The sequence below is a fragment of the Culex pipiens genome, chromosome 1 (genome assembly GCF_016801865.2).
Source record: "Culex pipiens pallens isolate TS chromosome 1, TS_CPP_V2, whole genome shotgun sequence".
Lineage (NCBI taxonomy): Eukaryota > Metazoa > Arthropoda > Insecta > Diptera > Culicidae > Culex > Culex pipiens.
In genome coordinates, this window is record NC_068937.1 from 17309014 (window position 1) to 17332775 (window position 23762).

The following is a 23762-nucleotide window of genomic DNA, read 5'->3' on the forward strand; positions in this document are numbered from 1 at the left end:
TTATTTATGTTTAATGTTAAAGTGGATATCGATGCCAACATTTCAAAAAGCATCATGTACAAACCATGCGTTTTGAGAAAAACGCATTTGAATGTTGAGCATCCATTTTCAATTACCATTTTTATATAAAAGCAAAATAAGATGTTCTAATGATAACAAACGATGAAAAACGTTGCTTTTATTGATACTTGATCATCCAAATTCAATAAAACATTATTTCCGTAATTTTATTTGAGAAAAACAAACATAACTTCTTTTGAAATCGCCAACGCCGATATCACCCTGCTGTCACTGAGGGGGGCGCTTTGTTATGATTCGTTTTTCTTCGCCGAATGTACATGGCGCTTTTTTCTTGTTGCTTTTTTTTCGTCACGAGGTTTATGTAGCCTTTTGTTTGACAGGTTGACAGGGCTATATAAACAGGGACTGCTGATGGCAGAGATTTTGTTTATGTTACTTTATTTCAAATCATGATTAAACAGACTTTACTTAAGCATCTTTTGCTCATTTTTGGTGGAGAGGTACACAGAAAAAAAAAATCGGGTAAATTTACATCATTTATGATGTACCAAAAGTGCACGTCATTAATGATGCGAATTTACATCTAATTCATTGTAAATTTAAATGTCATCCGATTTAATTGTTCCGAAGAAACAGCGCTCTGAAAACATGTAAATTTCCGATGAAATCTACGTAAATTTACCGAAATCAAAAATTTTTTTTTACTCCGTTGAATCTGAAATCCGATGTAATTTTCAATCTTTTTGTTTTATGCTGTACTCAAATGCTAAATCAAAAGCAATGCTTTTTTAGTTTAATAAAAAGCAACCAAAAACATTGAATTGATAGCTTCCAATGAAAGTATAAAATTGAATAGTTTGAAAATAAGACCGAACCCCAAATTCAACAGAGCTTCAGAGAGTAATTTTGCACCAAATAAAAACCAAGTCTGAACAAGTAGGTATCATTCAAAATGAAAATTCCAAACTTACATGAAAGAGAATTCATTGAATGATGTCATCGACCGACATAAAGTTGCTGATCATCAGGGCTGAATTTGCTGCTTGCCACCTTTTCCACCTGCCATCTCCGCATATTGAGATGATTTCCCCTGGCCTTCAGAGGAGAAGTGTTGATCACCTGTTCCTGCCCGTCGGCAGGCTCGTCAGATCGTCATCCGCGTCATTTTCGAGTCGGGGGATGGAGTAGAAGGAGAGAGTAATCAAACATTAGTACCTACTTAATTCTGCAAGATCTCATTATCGTGCTAAAACTTACCATTTGAATATCGCTATCTGATGCTTCCTCCGGCCTTTCCATGCGCGCCAGCTTTATTTCCGACTCAGTCCACCGACGAGACAAACACAACCTACCGGTAAAATCCGGCATCAGACCACTTCAGAACTGTTCGATTTCACCAGCCAGATCGCTACCGGGATGGGCTTTCTCGCCCACAACATGGGTCCATTGGGATTTGGCAGCTCGGAAAGTACCTCGGAAGGTGTCACCGGAGCCATTGTCATGGCCCTCCACCATTGCTTCCTTCTGATCGAAAACGGTAAAACGGTTCGACCGGACACTTTCCGACTGTGGCGAAAAAATAAAAATATCACTCAGCACCGCCACATCACCGAGCAACGTTTCCGGGCGGGTCGTCGAGGTGATAATCTCCTGGGACGAACCATGAACCTTATACGCCACGTCGACCATTTAACCGAAGGTAACTTTGCGCTGATAGCCCGAAACCGTCTTTGAACCGTTGATTTTCACGTTTTCAACCTCAATTTCCGAGATGGCCGACCCGAGCGAGCAGCTCCAGTTGACCAGCGATTTATATCTGTAAAATACTCCCTGTCCCAGTCCAAACTCGCTCCCAGCCCCCTCAAATCCGCCTCGATGCTCCGTCCCTTTTCCTTCTTCCTCTTCCAAATCTCCTCCAAAAACCGTTCCCTGCTCAGATCGCGCCTTCGAAGGCCACAGAGCGTGACCGAGGTGAAGTTACGTTCGGAGGTGGCAACATTAAAACTTACACCGGAGGTCACTGAACAGAAAACCGCATCCCGGTGAGCGGCCTCAACCAGGGCCGGTTGGTAGGCCGAGTCCAAGGCTGCGAAATTCAATCGAAATTATATTCAAAGGATTCCACCCGAAAACCCACACACAACTTACGTTTTCTCCGGCAGGGACCGATGGAGCAGGTTCTGGTGCAACAACAGAGGCGGACATTTCGTAACCGTCGTGTGAAGTGAATCGACCTTTTGGCAAATTTTTTCTACAAGTGCTGGCGAAGGGTTGAGAAAATCTAAGGGCGCACGTTTGTTTTTGTTTTGGTAAAATAATATCAAAATTCAAATTCAAAAAAAAATGCTGAGAGTACCAGTTATAACTGTTACAGTTCGCAACAATCGCAGCAGGCGACGCCCTCCCAAAAGTTGTTGTTGGTAAACAAAGCTTGACGTTTTGGCAGCCAATGAAATTGAATCTTGGTAGACCAGTAAACGAAATTATTGATTATTTTTCGTCGGAGTTCAAGTTACCCAAATTAGGGTAGCCCTGAATTCAAAACGAAATATTTTATTTAGGGAGCGTTCTTTTATTACGTAACGCAGTTAGGGGGAGAAGGGGTGTAAGCGTCTGTTACGAAATGTTACGGAAATTGGGGGAGGGGGGGCGCAGGGGGGGGAAATTTCCATATAAGCACTCATAAAAAAATGAAAAAGACCTAGTGTTACGCGTTACATGGGGGGTAGGGGGGGATCGCTCATCTGTTACGATTTGTTACGAAGGGGGGGAGGGTCAAAAATCCAAAATTTTGCGTTACGTAATAAAAGAACGGTCCCTTATCAATGGTTAGGAATTTGACAGCATGCGTGTTCACTGTTCAAATTTTGCCACGTGGGGGCACAACGATTTTTTTTAAACTTAAAAGTTTTAATGAAAATTGTAGTTTAATCAACTGAAAACAATCTGAAACTCATTTTCTGCTTTATTAAGAATGGACCTCAAGGGTTAAGCACTTCGAGTATACCGCATACTGTGTACGACAGCATACCATACGCGCGTACCATACGCGAATAATCCTGGCATGGTATGGTCAACTTCTTGATACGATTTTGATCAGTGTATTTGTCAAAATCTGTTAAAATAATAAACAGACTAGATTGCATACACAACTAACACAACCGAGAACACAACACATGTTTATTCGGCAACATAAGACAAATAAATTTGGAAATTTTGAGTTCTGGATGAGGTTTTGGAAAAGAATGTGTTGCTAGATCTGTTAGAAATTCATCCACATTTGGGGACGGAATCGAGCATCAGAGGTATCACACGCGGGTCACGTGTCTGGGGGTGTCTTTGAACCGGATGCCGAAGCGTGGCTAACGGCGCCCGTTCCCTGGCTTCCCCCAGGATCCATCGAAGTAACAACCCCCCGCCCCCCCCCCCCCCCGCTACCATCTCGTTCAGCGCTTTGACGCGATCGGGAATCTTCACCATCTGTTGCTTGTACCGCGTTGTTCCGACAATGTCCTATAGGTTTTGCTCCAGTTTCACAAACAATTTTACTCCCAAGCTTGAGAAAAAAGGGGAAAATCTTTTACTCAATTTTGGATAAAGCTGTGTTTTAAAATTAGAATGCATTTCTTGTCGGAGTTGTAAAATATCTTAATCATAAGTATGCCAAGATAGCCGTGCACATGAATGCAAACTCCGACAACTGTGACAGTTCTTTTTCGTAGCAGTTTTTTGACAGTTTTTCTTCGTAGCAATTATCACAAAACAATTAAAGGATTTTTTGCCGCTGAAGCATATAAAAATAACAGCAGCAACGATCCATATTTTTAGTGCCCCGTATTTTAGTGTCTTGGAAAAAATACCAGATAGGGTGCTTTTCCGTTCCAGTGATCTGCGCTCTCCGTCGGTGCCCCACATGAAGTTAAACTGGTTAGTCAGTTTGGCGTGATTCACGCCAAGCGTGCCAAGGTGAAATTCTACGGTTCCTCGCTCCAGATACTGCTCGCCCTTTGCCTTCAGGCAGAGATGAAGTAGAAGTACACCGTCCGCTTGATGCCAGCCGCAAGGACGACGAAGTTCAGGTTGTGTGTGGCCATTACAAGGGAAACTAGATCGGCAAAAACATCCAGGTTTACCGTTAGAAGGCTGTCGTTTACATTGAGCGGATCCAGCGTAAGAGGGCCAACGGAACGAACGTGTACGTCGGTGTGCACCCTTTCAAGTTTCTGATCGTCAAGCTGAAAATGAACAAGGATCGCAAGAGGATCCTGGGTCACCGTCGCTGGACGCAGGCGTTTTCCAAGGACAAGGGCAAGTACACCGAGGAATCGGCCGCGGCCTCTGCGATGAAGGCCAGCTGTTAAGCTCTCCCCCCACAAATTCAGACTACGCGATCCTTTTCTAAACAATAACGGGCCTTCTGTGATTGGCTGTTCCGTTGCATTCTAAGAAAGTAAACAAATTCAATTAAATGTGGTGTAATATCACCACAATTAAGCAGCGCAACCAGCCAAAAGCTGCAGTTGAAGATGAACGAAAGTTAATTAGTTTTAAATAAGAAATAGAATACTTACTGAAGTTTTCGAAGCTAAACCATTTCATTGCCAAATCAACAAATAGATGCCGTCCGCAACTATTTTTAAGTTGCCCCTCACCGGCATCCATTGTTTTTCAAATGTCCCGGAATACTTGCATCCACCATGACATTTTTTGAGATTGTTTTTGTAAAATTGGGCACTCTATCCACAAACAACATTATTTTGATTAGCGCAAACCATTCATAACATTGCACTGAACGGCAACGAATGGTTTGTTGTCATCATCCGCTTAGCTGTCATTCTCAAAACAAAGTTGAAATTTAAATTTAAATGCTTTATGCGTTTACGTTAGCAAAATTTTACATCAAAAGAGCATTTACATGCTTTTCATATTTTCAAATTATTGATTTCTCAGGAACAAAAATTCCATTTAAGTGTGATTCATGCATTACGTTGAATCTCGATTTACAATAAGGTTGTTTAAATGCGAAACATCCTTTTACAACGAATTTCAAAATTACATTGAGCATGTTTACATTGAAAACATCGTTTCAGTGTTGGGTAAATTTACATTTTTTTTTCTGTGTAGCTTATTAGAAGTACTTTTAGAATATACAATAACCCAGAAAGTGTCAAAATGTATATGATGCCTTTTGAAATGTTACCGTCGATATATTCAATTTGCCTTTGAGTTTTAGATGGGATTTACTCGTAGAAATATGTTTTCTAAAATTTAAACATTCTTGGCGAAAAATAAAAGATCAGAGCATTAAAAAATTAATGCTCCGTCGTTCAAAACTTTAAATTAAAAAATCGAAACTTTTTCATAATTCAATAGTTTTTTTTAATATATTTTTTTTAAATTCAGATTAAAAAAATTCGAATTTTTAAAATCGTAATTTAAAAAATCTGAAATTTTTAAATTCAGAATTTTAAAAATCTGAAATTCACTGCTCAAAAAATCTAAAAAATAAAAAATTAAAAATTTTAAGAAAAATTCAAATTAAAACAAAATTAAATAAAAATCAAAATAAAAAAAATTTAAATATTAAATTTAAAACAATTTTGCAAACAAAAAAAAGGAAATCTCAAAAATCTCAAATAAAATTTAAGTTCTAAGAATCTTAAATTCTTAAATTCTTGAATTCTTGAATTCTTGAAATCTTAAATTCTTAAATTCTTAAATTCTTAAATTCTTAAATTCTTAAATTCTTAAATTCTTAAATTCTTAAATTCTAAAATTCTTAAATTCTTAAATTCTTAAATTCTTAAATTCTTAAATTCTTAAATTCTTAAATTCTTAAATTCTTAAATTCTTAAATTTTTAAATTACTAAATTCTTGAATTCTTAAATTCTTAAATTCTTAAATTCTTAAATTCTTAAATTCTTAAATTCTTAAATTCTTAAATTCTTAAATTCTTAAATTCTTAAATTCTTAAATTCTTAAATTCTTAAATTCTTAAATTCTTAAATTCTTAAATTCTTAAATTCTTAAATTCTTAAATTCTTAAATTCTTAAATTACTAAATTCTTAAATTCTTAAATTCTTAAATTCTTAAATTCTTAAATTCTTAAATTCTTAAATTCTTAAATTCTTAAATTCTTAAATTCTTAAATTCTTAAATTCTTAAATTCTTAAATTCTTAAATTCCTAAATTCCTAAATTCCTAAATTCTTAAATTCTTAAATTCTTAAATTCTTAAATTCTTAAATTCTTAAATTCTTAAACTCTTAAATTCTTAAATTCTGAAATTCTTAAATTCTTAAATTCCCAAATTCTTAAATTCTTAAATTCTTAAATTTTTGAATTCTTAAATTCTTAAATTCTTAAATTTTTAAATTTTAAAATTCTTAAATTTTTAAATTCTTAAATTCTTGAAATCTTAAATTCCTAAATTCTTAAATTCTTAAATTCCTTAATTCTTTAATTCTTTAATTCTTTAATTCTTTAATTCTTTAATTCTTTAATTCTTTAATTCTTTAATTCTTTAATTCTTTAATTCTTTAATTCTTTAATTCTTTAATTCTTTAATTCTTTAATTCTTTAATTCTTTAATTTTTTAATTCTTTAATTCTTTAATTCTTTAATTCTTTAATTCTTTAATTCTTTAATTCTTTAATTCTTTAATTCTTTAATTCTTTAATTCTTTAATTCTTAAATTCTTAAATTCTTAAATTCTTAAATTCTTGAATTCTTGAATTCTTAAATTCTTAAATTCTTAAATTCTTAAATTCTTAAATTCTTAAATTCTTAAATTCCTAAATTCCTAAATTCCTAAATTCTTAAATTCTTAAATTCTTAAATTCTTAATTTTTAAATTCTTAAATTTTTAAATTCTTAAATTCTTAAATTCTTTGATTCTTTAATTCTTTAATTGTTAAATTCTTAAATTTTTAGAAGAAAATATTTCAAATATTTTAAATGCAATTTGTTTCGGAATGAAATTTTGGTGAGGAATTTTGAATACAATCTGGATTAAAATTCATAGATTTAGAATTTTTAGAATTTCGAAATCTAAAATCTAATCATATTAAAATTTTAGATTTTGTTTTTTGTGAGCTTATATTTTTGAAGATGAATTTCATTTATTAGATTTTTAAATTTTGTTTATATTTGTTTATAATTTTCTATTTTGTTTATATTGGTCAAAATTATTGTAGTGTCCCTCTGATTTGCAAAAAGATTTTTTTTGTGACACTTTTCTTGACGCCTTTTGAGGTATTTTTTGCTTTCATTCCTTCAAACATAAAACGAGTTTCATTTTTCTATCAAATACTTTCTGTATTATTTTTTTTCTTTGGAAATAACATTTCTTGAATGTTGGTCGCGATTTTATTTTGAATGGCGCGGATTGAGGTTTCGGTCGGCGCAGATTTTTTTTCGACTTTCCCGTAACAATCCTGTAATAAGGTGTCCGAAGGCTTGATTGTTGAGGCAATACAAACCTCTTTTTACACCTATAAGCTTTCATCTACCCTGGAACTCAAACTGACGATCTTTGGATTGTTAGGGCATCTCCACCGCAGAGATCTAATTGCGTGGCAAACCTATCGGTTGGATCCCCAGTTTTAGCTTTGCTCCGTAGCTAATACACGTTTCCGCACCGCTGGGAGCTAATTTGGCTACTGAATCAAGCCCACCGCGGGGATCTAATTTATTCATTTTCCATTTTTAGCCGTTTAGTTGACAAAAATCAATGAAACTATGTTCTAGTATGATAGAACATGCTTCCAATTGCATTATATGTCCTTATTGTTTGCTTACATCTATGAAATATCATTTTCAAATTTTTAAAAGAGTTCATCTGATTAGCTCCCGACATGTTTGCACCCCAACATTCGCACCGCGGGTAGCAAAGCTAAAGCTAAATTAGCCTTCGAGTTCATTCAGCGAAGAAAAAGTTCATCGGGGATCCGTCGAGTAGCCAAGATAGGTGCTCGAGAAGTCCCCGAGCTGCGGGTGGCAAATTTTTCAGCGATTTTTTGAATTATTTGTATTTGTTTTGGTTGAAGATGCATTTATTTTGATTATCAAATTTTAATAAATATTAAAGAAATGAGTTATTTGGTTCAAAACGACTTTATTCAATTGAAAAATTGTGGAATTTATGTTTATTTTGGTATTTTTAAATAATAAATAATCAACCACCTATGTTTAATATAAGTAAACCATCACAAAAAAATTAAACATGAATGTTCAAAATTTATAAAATAACTGAACCGATTTGAACATTTTTAAATTATTTATTAAAATTTAAATATAGGGCAGGGAGTAAAATAAAAATACGAATACATTTTTTATAATTTTTTTTTCATTTGATTTAAAAATATTTTGAATAGTAGTACCGTAAAGGCTAATACGCAGATTGGAAGGAACGCAAAACTCCATGTAAAAAATGGTCAGGGAAAGGGCAACGAAAAGATTTTTCTTAAATGGTACGCAACTAAAAAGTAACAAAAACGAAAAGTGGCGTTTGACGTTTCTTCGCACGGTGCTTGTTTGCAATAAGAATCGAAGAATTGGAATTTTCCTTTTTGAATGCGACTGAAAATTACAAACGTATTGATAATCTTGTACAGGATATAATAATATTGAAAATCCCCGCCGAATCTCAAAATGCAGAATTTTGAAATTAAAAGGACAGATATAGTTTTATGGTCGAAATGGAGTAAAAAAAGTAGTTGTCTTTATAGCTGTCGGCAGACATGTCGGCCACTATTGCTAGTACCAACCAGCAACCTCTGGATTGTGTGTCCAGTGCGCTGTCCTTCGATCCACACGGACGGGATCGAAATGAAGTAAACCAGAGTGAAAAAAAAAACTTGACAATTATCATACAAATATCTATTTTCTGACTGAAAAACTCAATAATAAAAAATCTCAAATTTGGAAATTCAAAATTAAAAATATGCATAATTGAATAATAATTTAAATATTAAAGTAATTAATTAATTAATTAATTAATTAATTAATAGTAAAGTAAGAGCTCAAAAATTTATAAAAAAAAAAACAGAAATTACAAGTCGAAATTCCAAAAGCTTAAAACTCTGGAATTTAGAAATTCGAAAATAAAAATTTACGAAAAAAAATACTATTTTTATCAAAAATACAAAAAAAATGAATTCAAAACCAGAAATTTGAAAATTTAAGAAATTAAGAATTTAAAAATCGGGGAATTTAAGAATTTAAGAATTTAAGAATTTCAGAATTTAAGATCAGGATTGCATGTTTTCGAATCCATATTGGCTTATTTAAAATGTTTTGCTTGAATTTGGCTTTTTATTCAATACAAATGACTTCCCAAGTAACCATCCAGCACTAAATAACAGTCACTGTTCAGCCCTTAATGCGCTTTCATAGCTGCAAGTAAAAGCTAAACGGTTTTTACTTCAGCACCAACAGCTACTATAGTGCTGAATAGTGGCCGCTTTTGGACTTTTCTCGGCTGTTTAAGTGCTGGCCCCTACTGTTTTCGATCCAACCCTGCACAAAACGTCAAAAAATGGGAGGAGCAAAAATGTTGCTCTCTCTCCCTTTCCTCTCTCGCCATGTTCTATTTTTGGGTTTGTTTACAATTACTACGTTACCGACTCAGGTGATCCGAGTGAGGGATGATTTTTTTTTGCTCGAACTTGACCTGTTGGAGATTTGATGCCCGATGGTGGAAATTGTTGTCGCTGATGTCCGTGAGCCCGAGCTTTCAAGCATAAATGAAAGGTGGCTATCCGAGGATACTTTACAGGTACTTGTAAACTAATTGCTGATACAGTAAGTGCCAGAAGTGATTACGGGTAGTGTTTTTTGATGATCTATTTTAATGCAGTGAATTCGTTTCGATTTACAAAACATATTTTGTGTTGTTCGTTTTGAATTCTACGTTTATTTATTCAATTTTTAAATTTAACAACACATATCCGATCTACACTCGGCTCAACACTCCGTATTTTGGAACCGCGCACATATTTTCCACAGTTAACGTTTTCCTGAAAATTCTAATGATGTGTGATGAGTCCGGCGTCCACCCCGAACAGCTTGTTACGCTGAAAATGTTGCAGGCCTTATTTGTGCCACTTCTGAAATGAATACACACGCCTGTTACCTTGCCTGTTACACATTTTAAACTTACCTATTTGTATCATAATTTGATGATCTCAAGAAAAACTCGCAGTTTCCCACGGTTGGAATGAAATAATAACATGTTTTCATGCCGTCTCCCTCGCTCTACCGTTCCGAATATAAACAAAGCTTACACTGTTGCCAGTTTCATGAAAACTTACAAACAGAGTTGCCAGCCGCCGCACTTAAACAGCACTATCTCAGCTATCTTGAATGCTACTCCCACAATGCTAATTAGCACTTGCACGTGCTGTTGCATGGCAATCTTGCATTAGGATTACTGATTTATTGCTGTTTTATGATTTTTCCTAGTGCTGGATGGTTACTTGGGTTGTCTCTTGCATGTCCAGCAGTTGATCGACAATGCGTTGACCAAAATTAATCAAACACAGCCCCAATCTGACCTCAAAAACTAAACTGCATCACCCCAGATTGCCAAAAGGTGGCCAAAAGTCATTTTTCATGCGTAAACTTGCAGCACAGGAGGGAAAATATCTCCAAACTCGAAGAATTTGAATCGAAAAATCAATCATCACTCCTAATGTAAACATTTACTGTCGTGAGCAGGATAAACTCTTTGTTTACAAACTCACATTGACCTAATTACATTGTTTTGCTTGAAAAAACCATCCGTCAGACGATTTGATCCCGGTAGATCCCGGAGCTAACCTGAGTTTTGTTTAGATTCGGATGAACACGGTTGAACTCGAACCTAAATTAGCTCTCGCACAAGTACCGCGGTGGGCTTGACGCGGGTGCCAAATTAGCTTTGCAACGCAATTAGGTCCCTGCGGTGGAGATGCCCTTAGCCCAACAAAACTCAAAACAATTCAATAATTTTTTAAAAAACTTTAAAAACAACTTTTTATTTAATTAAAAAATTAAATTTAGAAGACCAAATATATCAAAACCTCTAAAAAACAAAAATTGGAAAACGATTTAAGAATTTTTAATAAATCGTCGCTTGTGTGCTATCTTATGACACGTCTGCTGTAAAAAGATAGGCCGTGGCACAAGGAAGCACACAAGCTACGAAATTTAAAAGTTTTAAAAATATATAGCTCAATTTCCAAAAAAAATAAATAGAAAAGAGATATTTAAAAACAAAACTATAAAATAAGAAATTGAAAAAAAACGTAAAAAAGATCTTAACAAAATTACAGTAATCATTAAATAAAAAAAATACAATTCTAAAATTTTCTACTTTTTTCTTTTAAATCTCAAAGGCTTTAAAATTGGTAGGTTTGAATTCTAAAACATTTGCATTTTTAACATCTAAATTTTTTATTTTATTATTTTCCAGCCATTGATTTTTTGAAAACAAGGGTTGACCGTGCTTTGAACACATATCGAGATTTTCTCGATCGTCAGTCCTTATTGGTCGATAGTAGGTAGATCGAGAAATTACGGTCAAATCCAGAGCAACATTTGAAAGGGGCGGTACCAGTGATCCCCGTGCACCGCGTTCAACCACGTTCTCTGTTTTCTGTACTCGATCAAACACCAGCACCGCGTGTGCACGCGTACAAGCAAACTTAAACTCTCCCGTGTACAGTCTGTACGCGCACACGAACCTTGAGTTTAAAACCGAACCTTGCACCCCGGGTACAAACCCCGTGCAAGCCGACGACGCGCAAAAGAGACAAAAATAGTTCCCTCACGCTCCCTCTGCTGTAAAAAGGTGTTTTATTCTCCGCTGCAGTCACACTACAGTGTTTGACACAGAGAGAGTGAGAAGCAGTCATTTTTTCGTCTCTTTACACGCTCTTCGCTCGCACGGCGTTGTACCCGAGGTGTGCACCCCGTGTTTACACCGCGTGTAAACTTGAGTGCGCCGTGCGGGGAGAACTCGAACATGGCAGCCTGGTGTGTTTGAGGTTCATCTGCACTGAAAACTTGTACGGCGTGTACGGTGTGCGCGCGTTTCGGGAAGACTGGGCGGTACGACATTGCTCTTACGGCCTTTCATTACACGCGTTTAAATGGGAGGAAAGGCCGTAAGAGCAATGTCGTACCGCCCCTTTCAAATGTTGCTCTGGAAATGATCTCAATTTTTTCGATCCTAATCTACTACAGTCCAGACTCGATTATCCGAAGGTTTGTATGGGACTTCTAATAATCGAATCAGGAATAAAAAAAATAACTTTTTTAAAGTTTTTTTTATTTTCTTATTTCATCATCAAAATTGAGTTTTGTGACCCCATTTTAGTCTAATTTGAGTGGTTGATTTCATTAGCGCCGTTTTGACCGCAATCTTGAATTTACAAATTATAAATCACGTTTCCCACTTTTCCTCCACCAACTACTTTATCGACTAAATTTTACGATATTCTTACAGAATTGTACACTCAACCCCCGGTCGTTGGTCACTTTTTCGTTTGACACTTTTTTAGTTTGTACCTCGTTGGTTAGTCAAAGTCAAACTAAAAAGTGACGAGCTGTCACTTTTTACACGGCACTCACGCACACTATCAAAACAAACGTTTGGTTGTGTTTGTGAACTTCGCGTAAAAGGGGTGTCAAACTAAAACGTGACCCCGTTCGTTTGACAACAGTTGATGTCAAACCATCGGGGTTTGAGTGTATTTCGTCACGAGCAACATTTTTCACAGGGTTTTTTTTTTAAATCGTTGGAATTAAAGTTCCGGTAAAATTTCGGCCATATCTGGATTTCCCGTGGTCCACCCAGGATGAAACTCCCTCCAATCGATTCCCAGCACTTTTATACATAAGAAAAGTCTTGGCAGTTTGTTTTTTACCTAAACAGCAACTTTTTATCGGGGTGCAACAAATATGAATGTTTTGATGTGGGTGGTAGAGACCCTAAATAGGGAGACTGGTCTAAGCTGGCTAATGGGCTATCTACAATCACTTAGCTTAGAACATCTAAGTAAAGTAGTTACTTAGGAAAGTCGCAACTTACGGCCGTCATCCACAATCAACTTAGAAATTTTGCTGGGCTGATATACGTTGCTATGCAGTTGTTTGTTTACCTTTGAAATTGAAACGTCAACTTACCGTAGATTTTGAAATTTTTCAAGCCATACGTCAGTTTCTAATTTGATTACTTTTCCATTGTAGAAGCTCGGCTTCATTTCCATAGGGACGTGGCGTTACATCGTGCTGCCACCTGGTTTTTTTAAGCGCAAGAGTGGAAAAGTGCTGAGTCATCGTCTAAAAATAGACGGCGTCCTATCTCGCCCAGCAAAATGAAGTCGATAAAGTAGTCGGTTTCAATGAGAAAAAGTGGAAAACGTGGTCTAAAAATAGCGACGCCATCCCCCTATTGATTCAAATTCCTAAGCTAAGTGAAATTTTCTAAGCTAAGTGATTGTAGATAGGCCTTAAATCGATCTGGCAACGTATGTTTTGAGCTTGGCAACACTGATAAGTTTTGCTGGGCGTACACCCTTACCAAAAATCATGACTTTTTGAGTTCCAAATCCCACTTTTCATACGATTTTTTGAGTTCAGGTACTACAACCATAAAAATGGTTATATGGGTTGAACTGAAAAATTCGTATGAAAAGTGGGATTTGGAACTCAAAAAATCATGATTTTTGGTAAGGGTGTAAAGGCAAATGCTCGTTTGGATACGTCAAACTCGTGTCTGTTTGGGTACGTCAAATTCACTTCGACCAGTCTCCCTATTTAGGATCTCTAGTGGGTGGCGGGTGGTTGTTTGTTTTCATCCCAGGCGGGATTGACAATTTGACAGAAACTTATGAATCAATACAACAACATTGTTATTCGATTTTGATCTGCAATTTTTGGAACTTTCCAATCCGGAAATAGAAATTTAACACCATGAGCGCACTCATCTTGTTCCGCTCCGTCCGCCGGATCACACCTCAGCTGTGGACACGCTCTTCATCCTGCTTGACCAACCGATTCCAAGTCCCGTCCCGGCATCACACCGTTCCCGAATGCTCGCCCCTCCACCGGCAAGTCAACATCCTCCGATCCGTCACGACCAACCCGAACGACTTCATCGCCGCGTCCCTCATCGATTCCGTAACGTTCGAGGCGGTATGTTCGGACACGCTCGAATCGCTGTGCGACTACTTCGAGCAGCTGGTCGAGGAGACGAGCTCCCTGAAGGCGGCCGACGTGACGTACGGGGACGGCGTCCTCACGGTGAACCTGGGCCAACCGTACGGGACGTACGTGATCAATCGGCAGTCGCCGAACCGGCAGATTTGGCTCAGCTCGCCCACGAGTGGGCCCAAGCGGTACGACTTTGTGCCGGACAAGTCCACGGTGAACGAGGGCTGCTGGGTGTACAAGCACGACGGGGTGTCGTTGCACGAGCTGCTTCAGCGGGAGATTGGCGCGATTACGAAGGGGGAGGTGCAGTTTCTGGAGCTGCCGCACAGTAGGAGGAAGTAGGAGTTGAGACGGAACTAGTACTTTTAGGTAGGACAACAGGGAATCCAAACGAATGTTAATAAATTGATTGAAGCGCTTTATTTGAGAGAGATTGTTTTAGTTTTCTGAGTGAAACGATTCCTGCGAGTGTTGCTGAACGATGTTGTCGTTAGAGTTGGCTGAATCCAGAATGTTACCCTCGAGGAGTCCGACATTCTCCTCTCCATTGAGGAAGCTGATGATGTTGATCGTCGAGGTGCCGTCCATCGTGGCCATCGTTCCCGTTTGTCCCTGATGCTGCGAGTTCCCGTCCAGGAAGCTCATGTAATCTTCCTCCTTGACCCGGCTGCTGTTCGAATGCATGCTCTGCGCCGCACTCTGGTGATTCTCCTGCAGCAGCTTGTCGTACTCCTGGAAGATGTCCTTAAACTCGCGAATCTCGTTCTTGTTCTTATTGCCAATGTCCTTGTAGTAATTGTGCAAGCTCGTAACGCTTCGCTTCGTGACCGAAAAGTACCCCCGCTCCAGCGTCAAAATGTCCAGGAAAGACTCCGTCTCCCGGCCCTCGCTGACCAGCACATCCCGCATCGATTCGCACATCAGCCGCATGTACTGGTCCATCCCGTCAACCATCATGATCAGCGCCGATTCGTTAATCTCCGAGAATCCGGCCACCCGCAGCAGACCGCAGATGACCTTCCGCAGGGCCTGCATCAGCACCGGCCGGGTCAGCTTGGGGTAGTTCCGGGGTTGACCACGCGTGAAACTACTGTCATGCGGGTTGACGAACCAGAACGGTCTTGTTATCTTCTCGTTCCGGCTCAGATCGGCCGTATTGGCCGGCGGGAAGTCAATGTTGGGCATCAGCTGGCACGGGTTCAGAATGTAGCTGTACCCGGACTTGGTCGAGTACGTATCAATCAGCGTCTGAATCATCTCGGTTTGGTTCATCACCTCGACCGTTTGCGTGACCAACGGGTTCTTCAGAGGAATCCTGAAATCAACCAAAGTTAGCGGAACTCAAAAACCCGAAATCGGAAATCACCTCTTCTCGCGCGAAATCGTGTACGGCAGCTTGATCTGTTGGAACTTTTCCATTTTGGTCATGGGCAGAATAATCTCGTTGGACGCCACTTCCTTCTTTTTGTCACTGCCATCCTCGAAGGCACCCCAATGTTTTCGCTTCATTTCGAATTTCTGCTCAGAATCTGCTTCCACCCGGTTCGACGTTCCCTTTTGATCAGCAAATCAAAACAAAAACAAAACTGCTCATTCCTTTGTGGACCACCAATCAGTGAGGTACTCCTCCTGAAAAGTGCAAAAAATGCCTCACGGCAAGAAAGAGCAGGATCGGCAGATTTGAAGAAGCTAAAGAATGCCGAAGCGCTACCTGCAAAGCCAGGCAGTTTGGGCTAGGACGCTCAAAATTCGTCTGGAAACCTGTTCGCTACCATCCCTGTGGACGTGAGCGAGAAGGAAGAATTTGAACGACGGGAAAAGTTGCCACCCATTTTGGTGAAAACATCGTCATCGGACTCGGTGCGAAAGTGGCTGACCGGATTTATCGAGCATCCATTCGCTTGTGTGCTGATGGACTCCAAATTCTGCTACCTACCAGAAATGATTACAACTACGTTCGGGATTTCCTAAACAACACAAAGATCGGATACTACAGCCATGACGATCCAGGTAAACGCCCCATGAAACAGGTCCTCCGAGGCCTGTACGACATGGATGTGAGTGTGCTGAAAGAAGAACTCAAAATTCTTAAGTTGAACGTGATCGAAGTCTTCAAGATGACGAGACACAACAAGGACATCAAGTATCGTGATCAACTGTACCTGGTTCATCTCGAGAAAGGATCGACAACGCCGTCTGAGCTGCAGGCAGTTCGGGCAATTTTCAACATCATCGTGACTTGGAAACGTCACTGTGACGTGACGCAATGTTCGAACTGTTTGCAGTTTGGACATGGTGGAAGGAACTGTTTCATCAAGAGTCGTTGTGCAACCTGCGGAGGTGAGCACAAAACTCAAGCTTGCGAAACAATCAACGAGAACATTGAAGCTTTAATTGCGGCGGCGACCATTCGACCAAGAATCGAAGCTGCCCGAAACGAGCTGAGTTTGTAAAAATTCGGCAGCAAGCGACGACGAGGCAACAACCAAATCGTCGCAAAACACCACCAACTTTCACGGACGTGGATTTTCCTGCTTTGGCGTCACCTGGAGCGGTGGTTCCAAATCTGCAGCCATTACCGTTGAATCAGCGGCAAAAAGTTGCAGAGAATACAACACCTCCAGGCTTCAGTCAGCAACCGAGGGAAAAACAACCAGCATCAACGGATGAAGGCAGTAGTGACCACCACACCACACCACAATAACTTCTGAACATTTTCATCGAGATGACAACAACACTGCGTGGTTGCAAAACTCGTGCAGAACAAGTAAGAACGCTTTATCTTAAAATACAGTTCGTAGTTTACTCGTTCTAATGATTTTGAATATTCAATGAATTTAGTTTTAAGTTAGGGTTAGTTGTTAAAGTTATTTTTTTTTTCTTTTTTACCCAACTGTATTTGATTCAATGCAAAAACTTAAAACAATTTGAAGTAAATAAATGAATGTGAACAGTTAATAATAAAACGAAAAACATAACAAAGATGAAGAGCATTTAGCCATACCACTTAGAATGTAAATGGAATGAAATTATTATAAAAAAGTTCAATAAAGACATATTTAATTAAAAAAAAAAACAAACTGTGGATTACTTGACGGAATGACATTTTATAAATCCCGCCACCGCCAATGATCATCATCATTGGAAATGTCACAATTTTTGTTTGCAAACAGCGCTGTTCAGTTCAAGATTCAGTTAAATTTCCAAGTTTTCTTTCGAAATGGAAGGTAAGAAGGGCAAACAGTTAGTTCTCCACGCACTGGGGACAATGGCAATGACGGATTCACTACTGTTGTAAAGAAAGGCAAAACCAAAACAATTCGATTCGCTTGAGTCTCTGTCGGTTGAACTGCGAACGCAGTTCAAACGAAACAGATTCCATCGAATCGAAACTAACCGAGACTCGTTCCCCCACCAGACGACGACGACCCTCAGACCGTCCTACGTCGCTGCCGCCTATGTCTGCACTCCGACCCGTCCAAGGACATTTTCGCCGCCCCGAACCAGGAGGTGACGCGCGAGGCGCTCGCCTTCCTGGAACTGAGCGGCGACAACGAGCTCCTTTCGCCAGTTTGCACCAGCTGCGTACAAACGATCCGGCTGTTTGATGCCTTCGGCGAGATGTGCCGCCGGGTGGATAAGTTGTTCCGCGAAGCGGAGGTGCTGCCGTGGGATCGGTGGGACGGTTACCGGGAACTGGTGACGGCGTCTGCGACGCTCGTTCAAACGAGGCGGGACGAGGTCGGAAGGTTTGCTGAAACTCGAAAGGGTGCAGCGGTGGAGATTAAGCAGGAAGACGACAGTGAGGCGTACCTGGAGGAGTTCGATGCAGGACTATCACGGGAACTGGTGGACATCAAAGAGGAGAAAGTAGAAGCGTTCGACTTTGAGGGCACTTCGGACCGGGAGGGTTGTCAGCAGACGGATCAGAAACAAGCAGAATTTTTGGAAAAGCGACTGCAGGTTGCTCGAGCTCTGGAAGCTCAGCTGGATCTACTGCCACCCGATGAAGTAAGTCACCATAAGATACCGTGGATCTCTGTAAGCGCGCGCCTCGGCTGGGATCTGGACGAGACCAAGCAAACTTGGGAATCGAGCAAACGCTGGCACAAGCGAAAACTTCGGAAGGACGATCTTACGGATGGGGGTCGCCCTCTGTACGAGATTGTACAGTCGTTGCTGAACCGACTTAACCAACCGGCAAAGCCGCGTGCGGTGAAGCGAGCGGAACGTAAGCGAAAGCTCGTTGAATCGAGCGTTTCCAGAAGATTGGATCTTGGTGAAAAGGTGAAGCTCGCGGAACTGATTCACGAGCGGGAGTTCCTTTGGAGTACAAAACATGTCGAGTAATGAAAGCATCTCCTACAATGTATAAGAAACTCAGCTTCAATTATTTTCGTAGCTACCACAACCAGGAGAAACGTGCCGAAACGTGGGACGAATTGGCATTCCTGTTCGATATCGACGCTGAAAACACCCGCAAGGAGTGGCGCTACCTTCGGGACATGTACCGGAGTCGGCGAAACCGCATCGGAGGTCCCATCAGCCAGTTTGACGACGTGCGGGACGTCCAGCTGTACCGGCTTCTGGACGCGATGTTACGGGACAATCTACAGCTGGGTCTGAGGAGTGCTAAAGCGGCGCCGGTGACTTTGGAAGCCCCAGACGATTGGAGCCAACGGCTCGTGGCGGATACTCCGTTCCGCAGTGCAGAACAGAGGCTGGCGTTGGCTAAAGAAATCGGTCGGCATGCGGTCATCTGGAACGCGAAGCATCCCGAGTGAGTAATGTCACGAAACTTGAAGCTTCCAAACTGAACCCAATTTTCTTTCAGCTGTGGCAATGCGGCCAAGCGTGGCGAGGCCTGGAACTCGATCGCCACCGTCTTGGACTGCAGCAAGCGGGTGCTCCAGCACGAGTGGAGTCGCTTCGTGCAGCGCTTGGACCAGGCATCCCGTGCTGACGAACCGGAAGCATACCTCCAGGATCCGCTGCACCACCGTCTGCATCAAATGCTCTTGGAACGTGGCTCCATCGCCGTAACGGATGAAGAAACGCCAGCTGCGGCGTCCGCCACTCTCCCGCGGCGACGTTTCAACGGCAAACGCTCGTTCGATCCGGAAGGTTGCATCAAGCTCGTCGATGCCAACGGAGTGGCGCGGTACTACAAGGTTTGTGAGCTGTGCGGAAAGGAGGTCGAGCGATCGCTGTTTGAGGTTCACACCAACCAGCACAACGGGTTGACTCCGTACGCTTGCTCGTACGAGGGCTGCGATAAGCGGTACGGGAACAGGACGACCCGCGATCGGCACGAATTCGTGAAACATGCGAGCGAAGGTCGCTTGAAGATCGAGTGTCCAGAGTGCGGTGAAAAGTTTCTACACCAAGCCAAGTACGATTATCACTACGCCGTTAAGCACAAGAGCGAGGAGGTTCCTTGCGATATCTGTGGCAAGCGGTTGAAGCACAGAAACTTGCTGCAGGCGCACATCAGGAAAGCGCACAACTCCAGGTACGAGTGCTCACAGTGTGGAAAGTTCCTGCAGTCCAAGTACGCGCTCGAAACGCACATGAGGATTCATACGAACGAAAAGCCCTTTGGCTGTGAATTATGCGGAGAAAGGTTCCGGATTAAGGTGTTGATGAAGCGCCACCTGGCGAATGCGCACAATGTGCAGCTCGAGGAAATGGAGGCGGCCAAGAAGGGAAGATGAAGCAGTTGGTTGTTGTTACGTTTTTTGATATTTTTATGTTATTAAATGTTATATCGAAAGTCATCTCAATTCTGATTATTTGAATAAAATATCACTACATCGTAGGATTGCTCTTCACCAAAATTTCAGAATGTTTTTTAGTGATTTTAAGTATTTTTTATTTGTCTTTGCATTCCCTCTTTGTCGAACTAAACAAAATAATATTTAAAAAAATGGAAAAGAATCTTAAATTAAAACTCTCTAGCGATCACTTTTTTATCTTAAATTAAAAAAACTGAATACAACAAAAATTTAAAAAATGAGAAAAATCTTTTTTCTTCAAATCTCAAGTTTTCTAAGATACTGAAGTTTATGAAATAGCTAGAATTTTTTACATTCCCAAAACTCTCTAAGTTTAAAAAAAACAATAAATGGGATTTTACTTATGTTTCCAAATTTCCTAAGTTTAAAATATTGTAAATTTGCAAAAATGAAACTAAAAGAAAGTTTTCTGAAACTCTAAAATATTTCATGAAGGAAAATAGATTCATGAAAGCAAGCTTTAGTCAAAGAAAATAAATTTAAATGTTTAAAAATCGAAAACATGTATTTCGGGAAGGAAGTTTCTGATCGATTTGGTGCCTTTGGCGAGGTAAAAAAAGCATTACAACAAAAGTAACATTCTAAACAAATATTGCTCATTTTTTACTATCCGGTATACAAATTAAATTTCTCGAATTTCTCGCGGTCAAAAAATGTTGCACATTTTTCTCGCCCCCCCACGTCCACCAAGAAAAGTTGAAAAGTTCGGTATGGGGGGAAAATTATTAAATTAAAAAAAAAGTTTCGACTTTTTAAATTCTTAACTTTTAAAATTTTATTTTTTTATTTTTCTTAATTTTTTTTTGATTCTAGTAGAGTATTAGATTTCCAGGGTCTTCGTAAATTTTTATTTTGAATTATCTATATTGTAAGATCAGTTCCTAACTGGACTCGGTCGTTGGAAACGACCGTCGGCTCAACGACCGACGAAATAGGCGGCGGGCCAGATGCGGGCATAAAAATGTCAAAAAATCTCCCCCCTCACTTCGTCTCACCATCCAGCTGCAGCTTTGTTGACAAACAAACGGAGCACACGGTCGCATAATGCCGGCATCGAGCCAGAATTAGGGGTGGTCATGTGGTTAAAATCTGAATCTTTTTTCTAGAAAAATAATATTTTTCCAACGGAATAAAAAAAGTGCGAGCATTTTCAAACAATTATTCCTGATGTCAGAGAAGTGACTAAAAATCTAAATTTTAATCCATCTTTTTTTACACCACAAACCAGAAAAAAATGTTGATCAATTAAATTGAATACAACACACATACACATACAAAAAAAGAGAACTGAGTGTTTTTTTTATAAAAAGTATTGACAACTTCATTATTGCCGATTGATAATTTTCTTCTATCAAAACAATTGAAATTGTCCAAAATTCGTAAAAAAAAATCTCGACCCGTAATCCAAAAATGCATAACTCTTAAATCAAATGTTATTTAAATTTGAAAATTTCCTGAAAACACAGCTGCTAAAGCGTTAAATTGTATGTACTAATAATTTAATTAATAGAAAAAATAAATAAAAACAATATTGAAATTAAAATACTTCTCATCTTTTCCCACCGTAAGAAACATAACGCGTTGCTCAGCGCCTTTGGTGTCCAGCGCGCAGGGATGGCAAATGGGAAAAAACCATCGCGAACCCCTCGTTTGATTTATTACCTTCCAGTTACAGAATTCACTATAATGATGTATGAAGCAATTGTAGATTTTGTACAAACGAACAATTTTGTAGAACATTGTTTTGCTCCAAAGTGAATGCTGTTGACACTACAGCGTAAACAATGTCTAAAAATGCCACCATCGACGTCCCTCACTCGCGATGGTGAGGTGATTTCTGTTTACGCTCTAATGTCAACAGTATTGAGTTTAGAACAAAACAATGTTCTACAAAGTTGTTCATTAGTAAAATATCTACAAGTGCTCCATAAATGATTATAGTAAATTCCTTAACTGGAAGGAAATAAATTGAAAAATCTTTTTGGAGGCCCATCGGCAAATACCTTCCCTGCCAGCGCGTTTGGATCTGTCAAAATCTGTTTGACTTGACAATCTGTATTAAAAACCATTTCTGATCACTTTTTTTTTCTATTTTAATGCAAAATTTTGTTTTTGACAAGACAAAATTTTTTCGATGGAACTATGGTCCCCTTGGAATGAGCTGTCAAGTAGGAGCTTTTCTGTCAAAAAAATGACATTTTTCAAAATTGATTTAAAAATCCTTTTTAAACTATTTGTGGTCGTACCAAGGGCCATTGTATTCAGAAAAATAAGCTTTATCGTTGTAAACAATAATATCAGCAATCCAAGCTTCATTTTAGGATTGTTTTGCGATTATTCCATCCCTGGTCATTTTACAAAGAAAATAAGCTTTCTCGCTCTGAATATACCAAATTTAAGCTTCATTTTAGGACCCAATTGTTGAAACCACGGCTTGTAATTTAAATTTTTATACTTTTATATACAAAAGTTGCCTCAAAATTTCACTAAAGTTCTTTTTGATTGCAAATTCGATAATACATCGAAAAAAGAAGTTGAAAAATTTTTGCGATCAGTATTTTGATTTTTTGAAAAAATCACTTTTGATTTAAAAATTCATAACTCGGACGCAGATTTTTTGCCCATTCTGGAAATTTCTGAAAAGTTGGCAGTTTATGTCCCTTAAAACATATCAGAAAATGAAAAAAATAGTGTTTTTTTGCAAATTTTGTTTAAGTGACAAAAAGTTAAATTATAAATAACCTATTTTTGTATTATTTTTTTCAGTGTAGTTGGCAGTTTATGTCCCGTAAAACATATCAGAAAATGAAGGGGAGCGGTCGTGGCTGAATGGTTACGATGTTCGCTTTATAAGCGAATGGTTCTGGGTTCGATACCCATCTGCTCCCAACGAGAAAGTTCTGGACTCATTGAATTTGGAATTAATGAAAAAACATGAATCCCACGGCGGGGTTCGATCCCCTGTACTTAGGATTGTCAAGCAAAACTGCTTTCCACTTAACCGTGGAGCATTGGTAGCTTGAGGAAGAATTAGACTGGTATAGTTGAATCCAAGAATCGGACAAAGAATTGAATGCAAGCTGAACATCAGAACTCAAAACAAGATTGCATGCAAGATTGCAAACGCAGTTGAAATTGAATTTAAAAAATACCTCGCTATAAATAGCCTGGGCGACTGATAGAATTCATCCAATAAGAGATGAGAAGAATTGAAATTTCCCATTAAAAATGAGAACACACGAAGAATTCGAACAACAATGCAAACGGTCGTTACCACTCGCCTAGGGTGGCTCTTCAGACCATTCACCTTTCCAAAAACCGTCCAACTCCAAGCGAAACTTACTTGAGGATACCGTGGAGATTTTCCCTTAATACTCTGAAAAAAGTGGAGCATCAACATTTCCCGTCTTCCAAATCTCTTTCCTTGTCCTTGGTGCGCGGTGGAGATGGGAGCCGCTTGTAATGTATTGCTGTTATGATGGTGAGAATCTGGTTCAGGCGGAATTGGTTATATTGCCAATGATCAATTTCTAGGCAACTTGGGCTTAGACAATCATCACATCACATGGCGAAAATCCAGTCTGCAATCCGCTAAAATCACCGTCTCCTAGCGAAGCGAAGCGTAAAACATATCAGAAAATGAAAAAAATAGTGTTTTTTTTTTGCAAATTTTGTTTAAGTGACAAAAAGTTAAATTATAAATCACCTATTTTTTTTTGTATTACCTACAACTTTGCCGAAGACAA

The 23762-nt window shown here is 39.1% G+C and overlaps 3 protein-coding genes and 1 pseudogene across 3 annotated transcripts; 3 read left to right on the forward strand and 1 right to left on the reverse strand.

Moving 5' to 3' along the window:
- Window positions 1-2739: 2739 nt before the first annotated feature.
- Window positions 2740-5112, forward strand: LOC120428505 (60S ribosomal protein L26-like; annotated as a pseudogene).
- Window positions 5113-13838: 8726 nt separating this feature from the next.
- LOC120428508 (frataxin homolog, mitochondrial-like) lies at window positions 13839-14643 on the forward strand. Its single transcript, XM_039593520.2, has one exon. The coding sequence runs from the start codon at window positions 13982-13984 to the stop codon at window positions 14561-14563; it is 582 nt and encodes a 193-aa protein (XP_039449454.1). The 5' UTR covers window positions 13839-13981; the 3' UTR covers window positions 14564-14643.
- On the reverse strand, window positions 14617-15793 carry LOC120428507 (uncharacterized). The gene is made up of 2 exons (XM_039593519.2): window positions 15588-15793; window positions 14617-15536 (listed from the first exon to the last, which is right to left on the reverse strand). The coding sequence occupies exons 1-2, from the start codon at window positions 15728-15730 to the stop codon at window positions 14660-14662; spliced, it is 1020 nt and encodes a 339-aa protein (XP_039449453.1). The 5' UTR covers window positions 15731-15793; the 3' UTR covers window positions 14617-14659.
- Window positions 15794-17343: 1550 nt separating this feature from the next.
- Window positions 17344-19998, forward strand: LOC120428506 (zinc finger protein 1-like). Its single transcript, XM_039593518.1, has 4 exons — window positions 17344-17448; window positions 17640-18567; window positions 18624-19001; window positions 19056-19998. Exons 1-4 carry the CDS (start codon window positions 17442-17444, stop codon window positions 19933-19935), a joined length of 2193 nt encoding a protein of 730 aa, XP_039449452.1. The 5' UTR covers window positions 17344-17441; the 3' UTR covers window positions 19936-19998.
- The last annotated feature ends 3764 nt before the right edge of the window (window positions 19999-23762 follow it).

Coding starts and splice junctions, on each gene's coding strand:
- LOC120428507 (XM_039593519.2), bottom strand. CDS start 15,730: ATGAAGCGAAAACATTGGGGTGCCTTCGAGGATGGCAGTGACAAAAAG. Junction 15,537..15,587: donor ACGATTTCGCGCGAGAAGAG/GTGATTTCCGAT, acceptor GGTTGATTTCAG/GATTCCTCTGAAGAACCCGT.
- LOC120428508 (XM_039593520.2), top strand. CDS start 13,982: ATGAGCGCACTCATCTTGTTCCGCTCCGTCCGCCGGATCACACCTCAG.
- LOC120428506 (XM_039593518.1), top strand. Junction 18,568..18,623: donor TGGAGTACAAAACATGTCGA/GTAATGAAAGCA, acceptor TTATTTTCGTAG/CTACCACAACCAGGAGAAAC. Junction 19,002..19,055: donor TGGAACGCGAAGCATCCCGA/GTGAGTAATGTC, acceptor ATTTTCTTTCAG/CTGTGGCAATGCGGCCAAGC.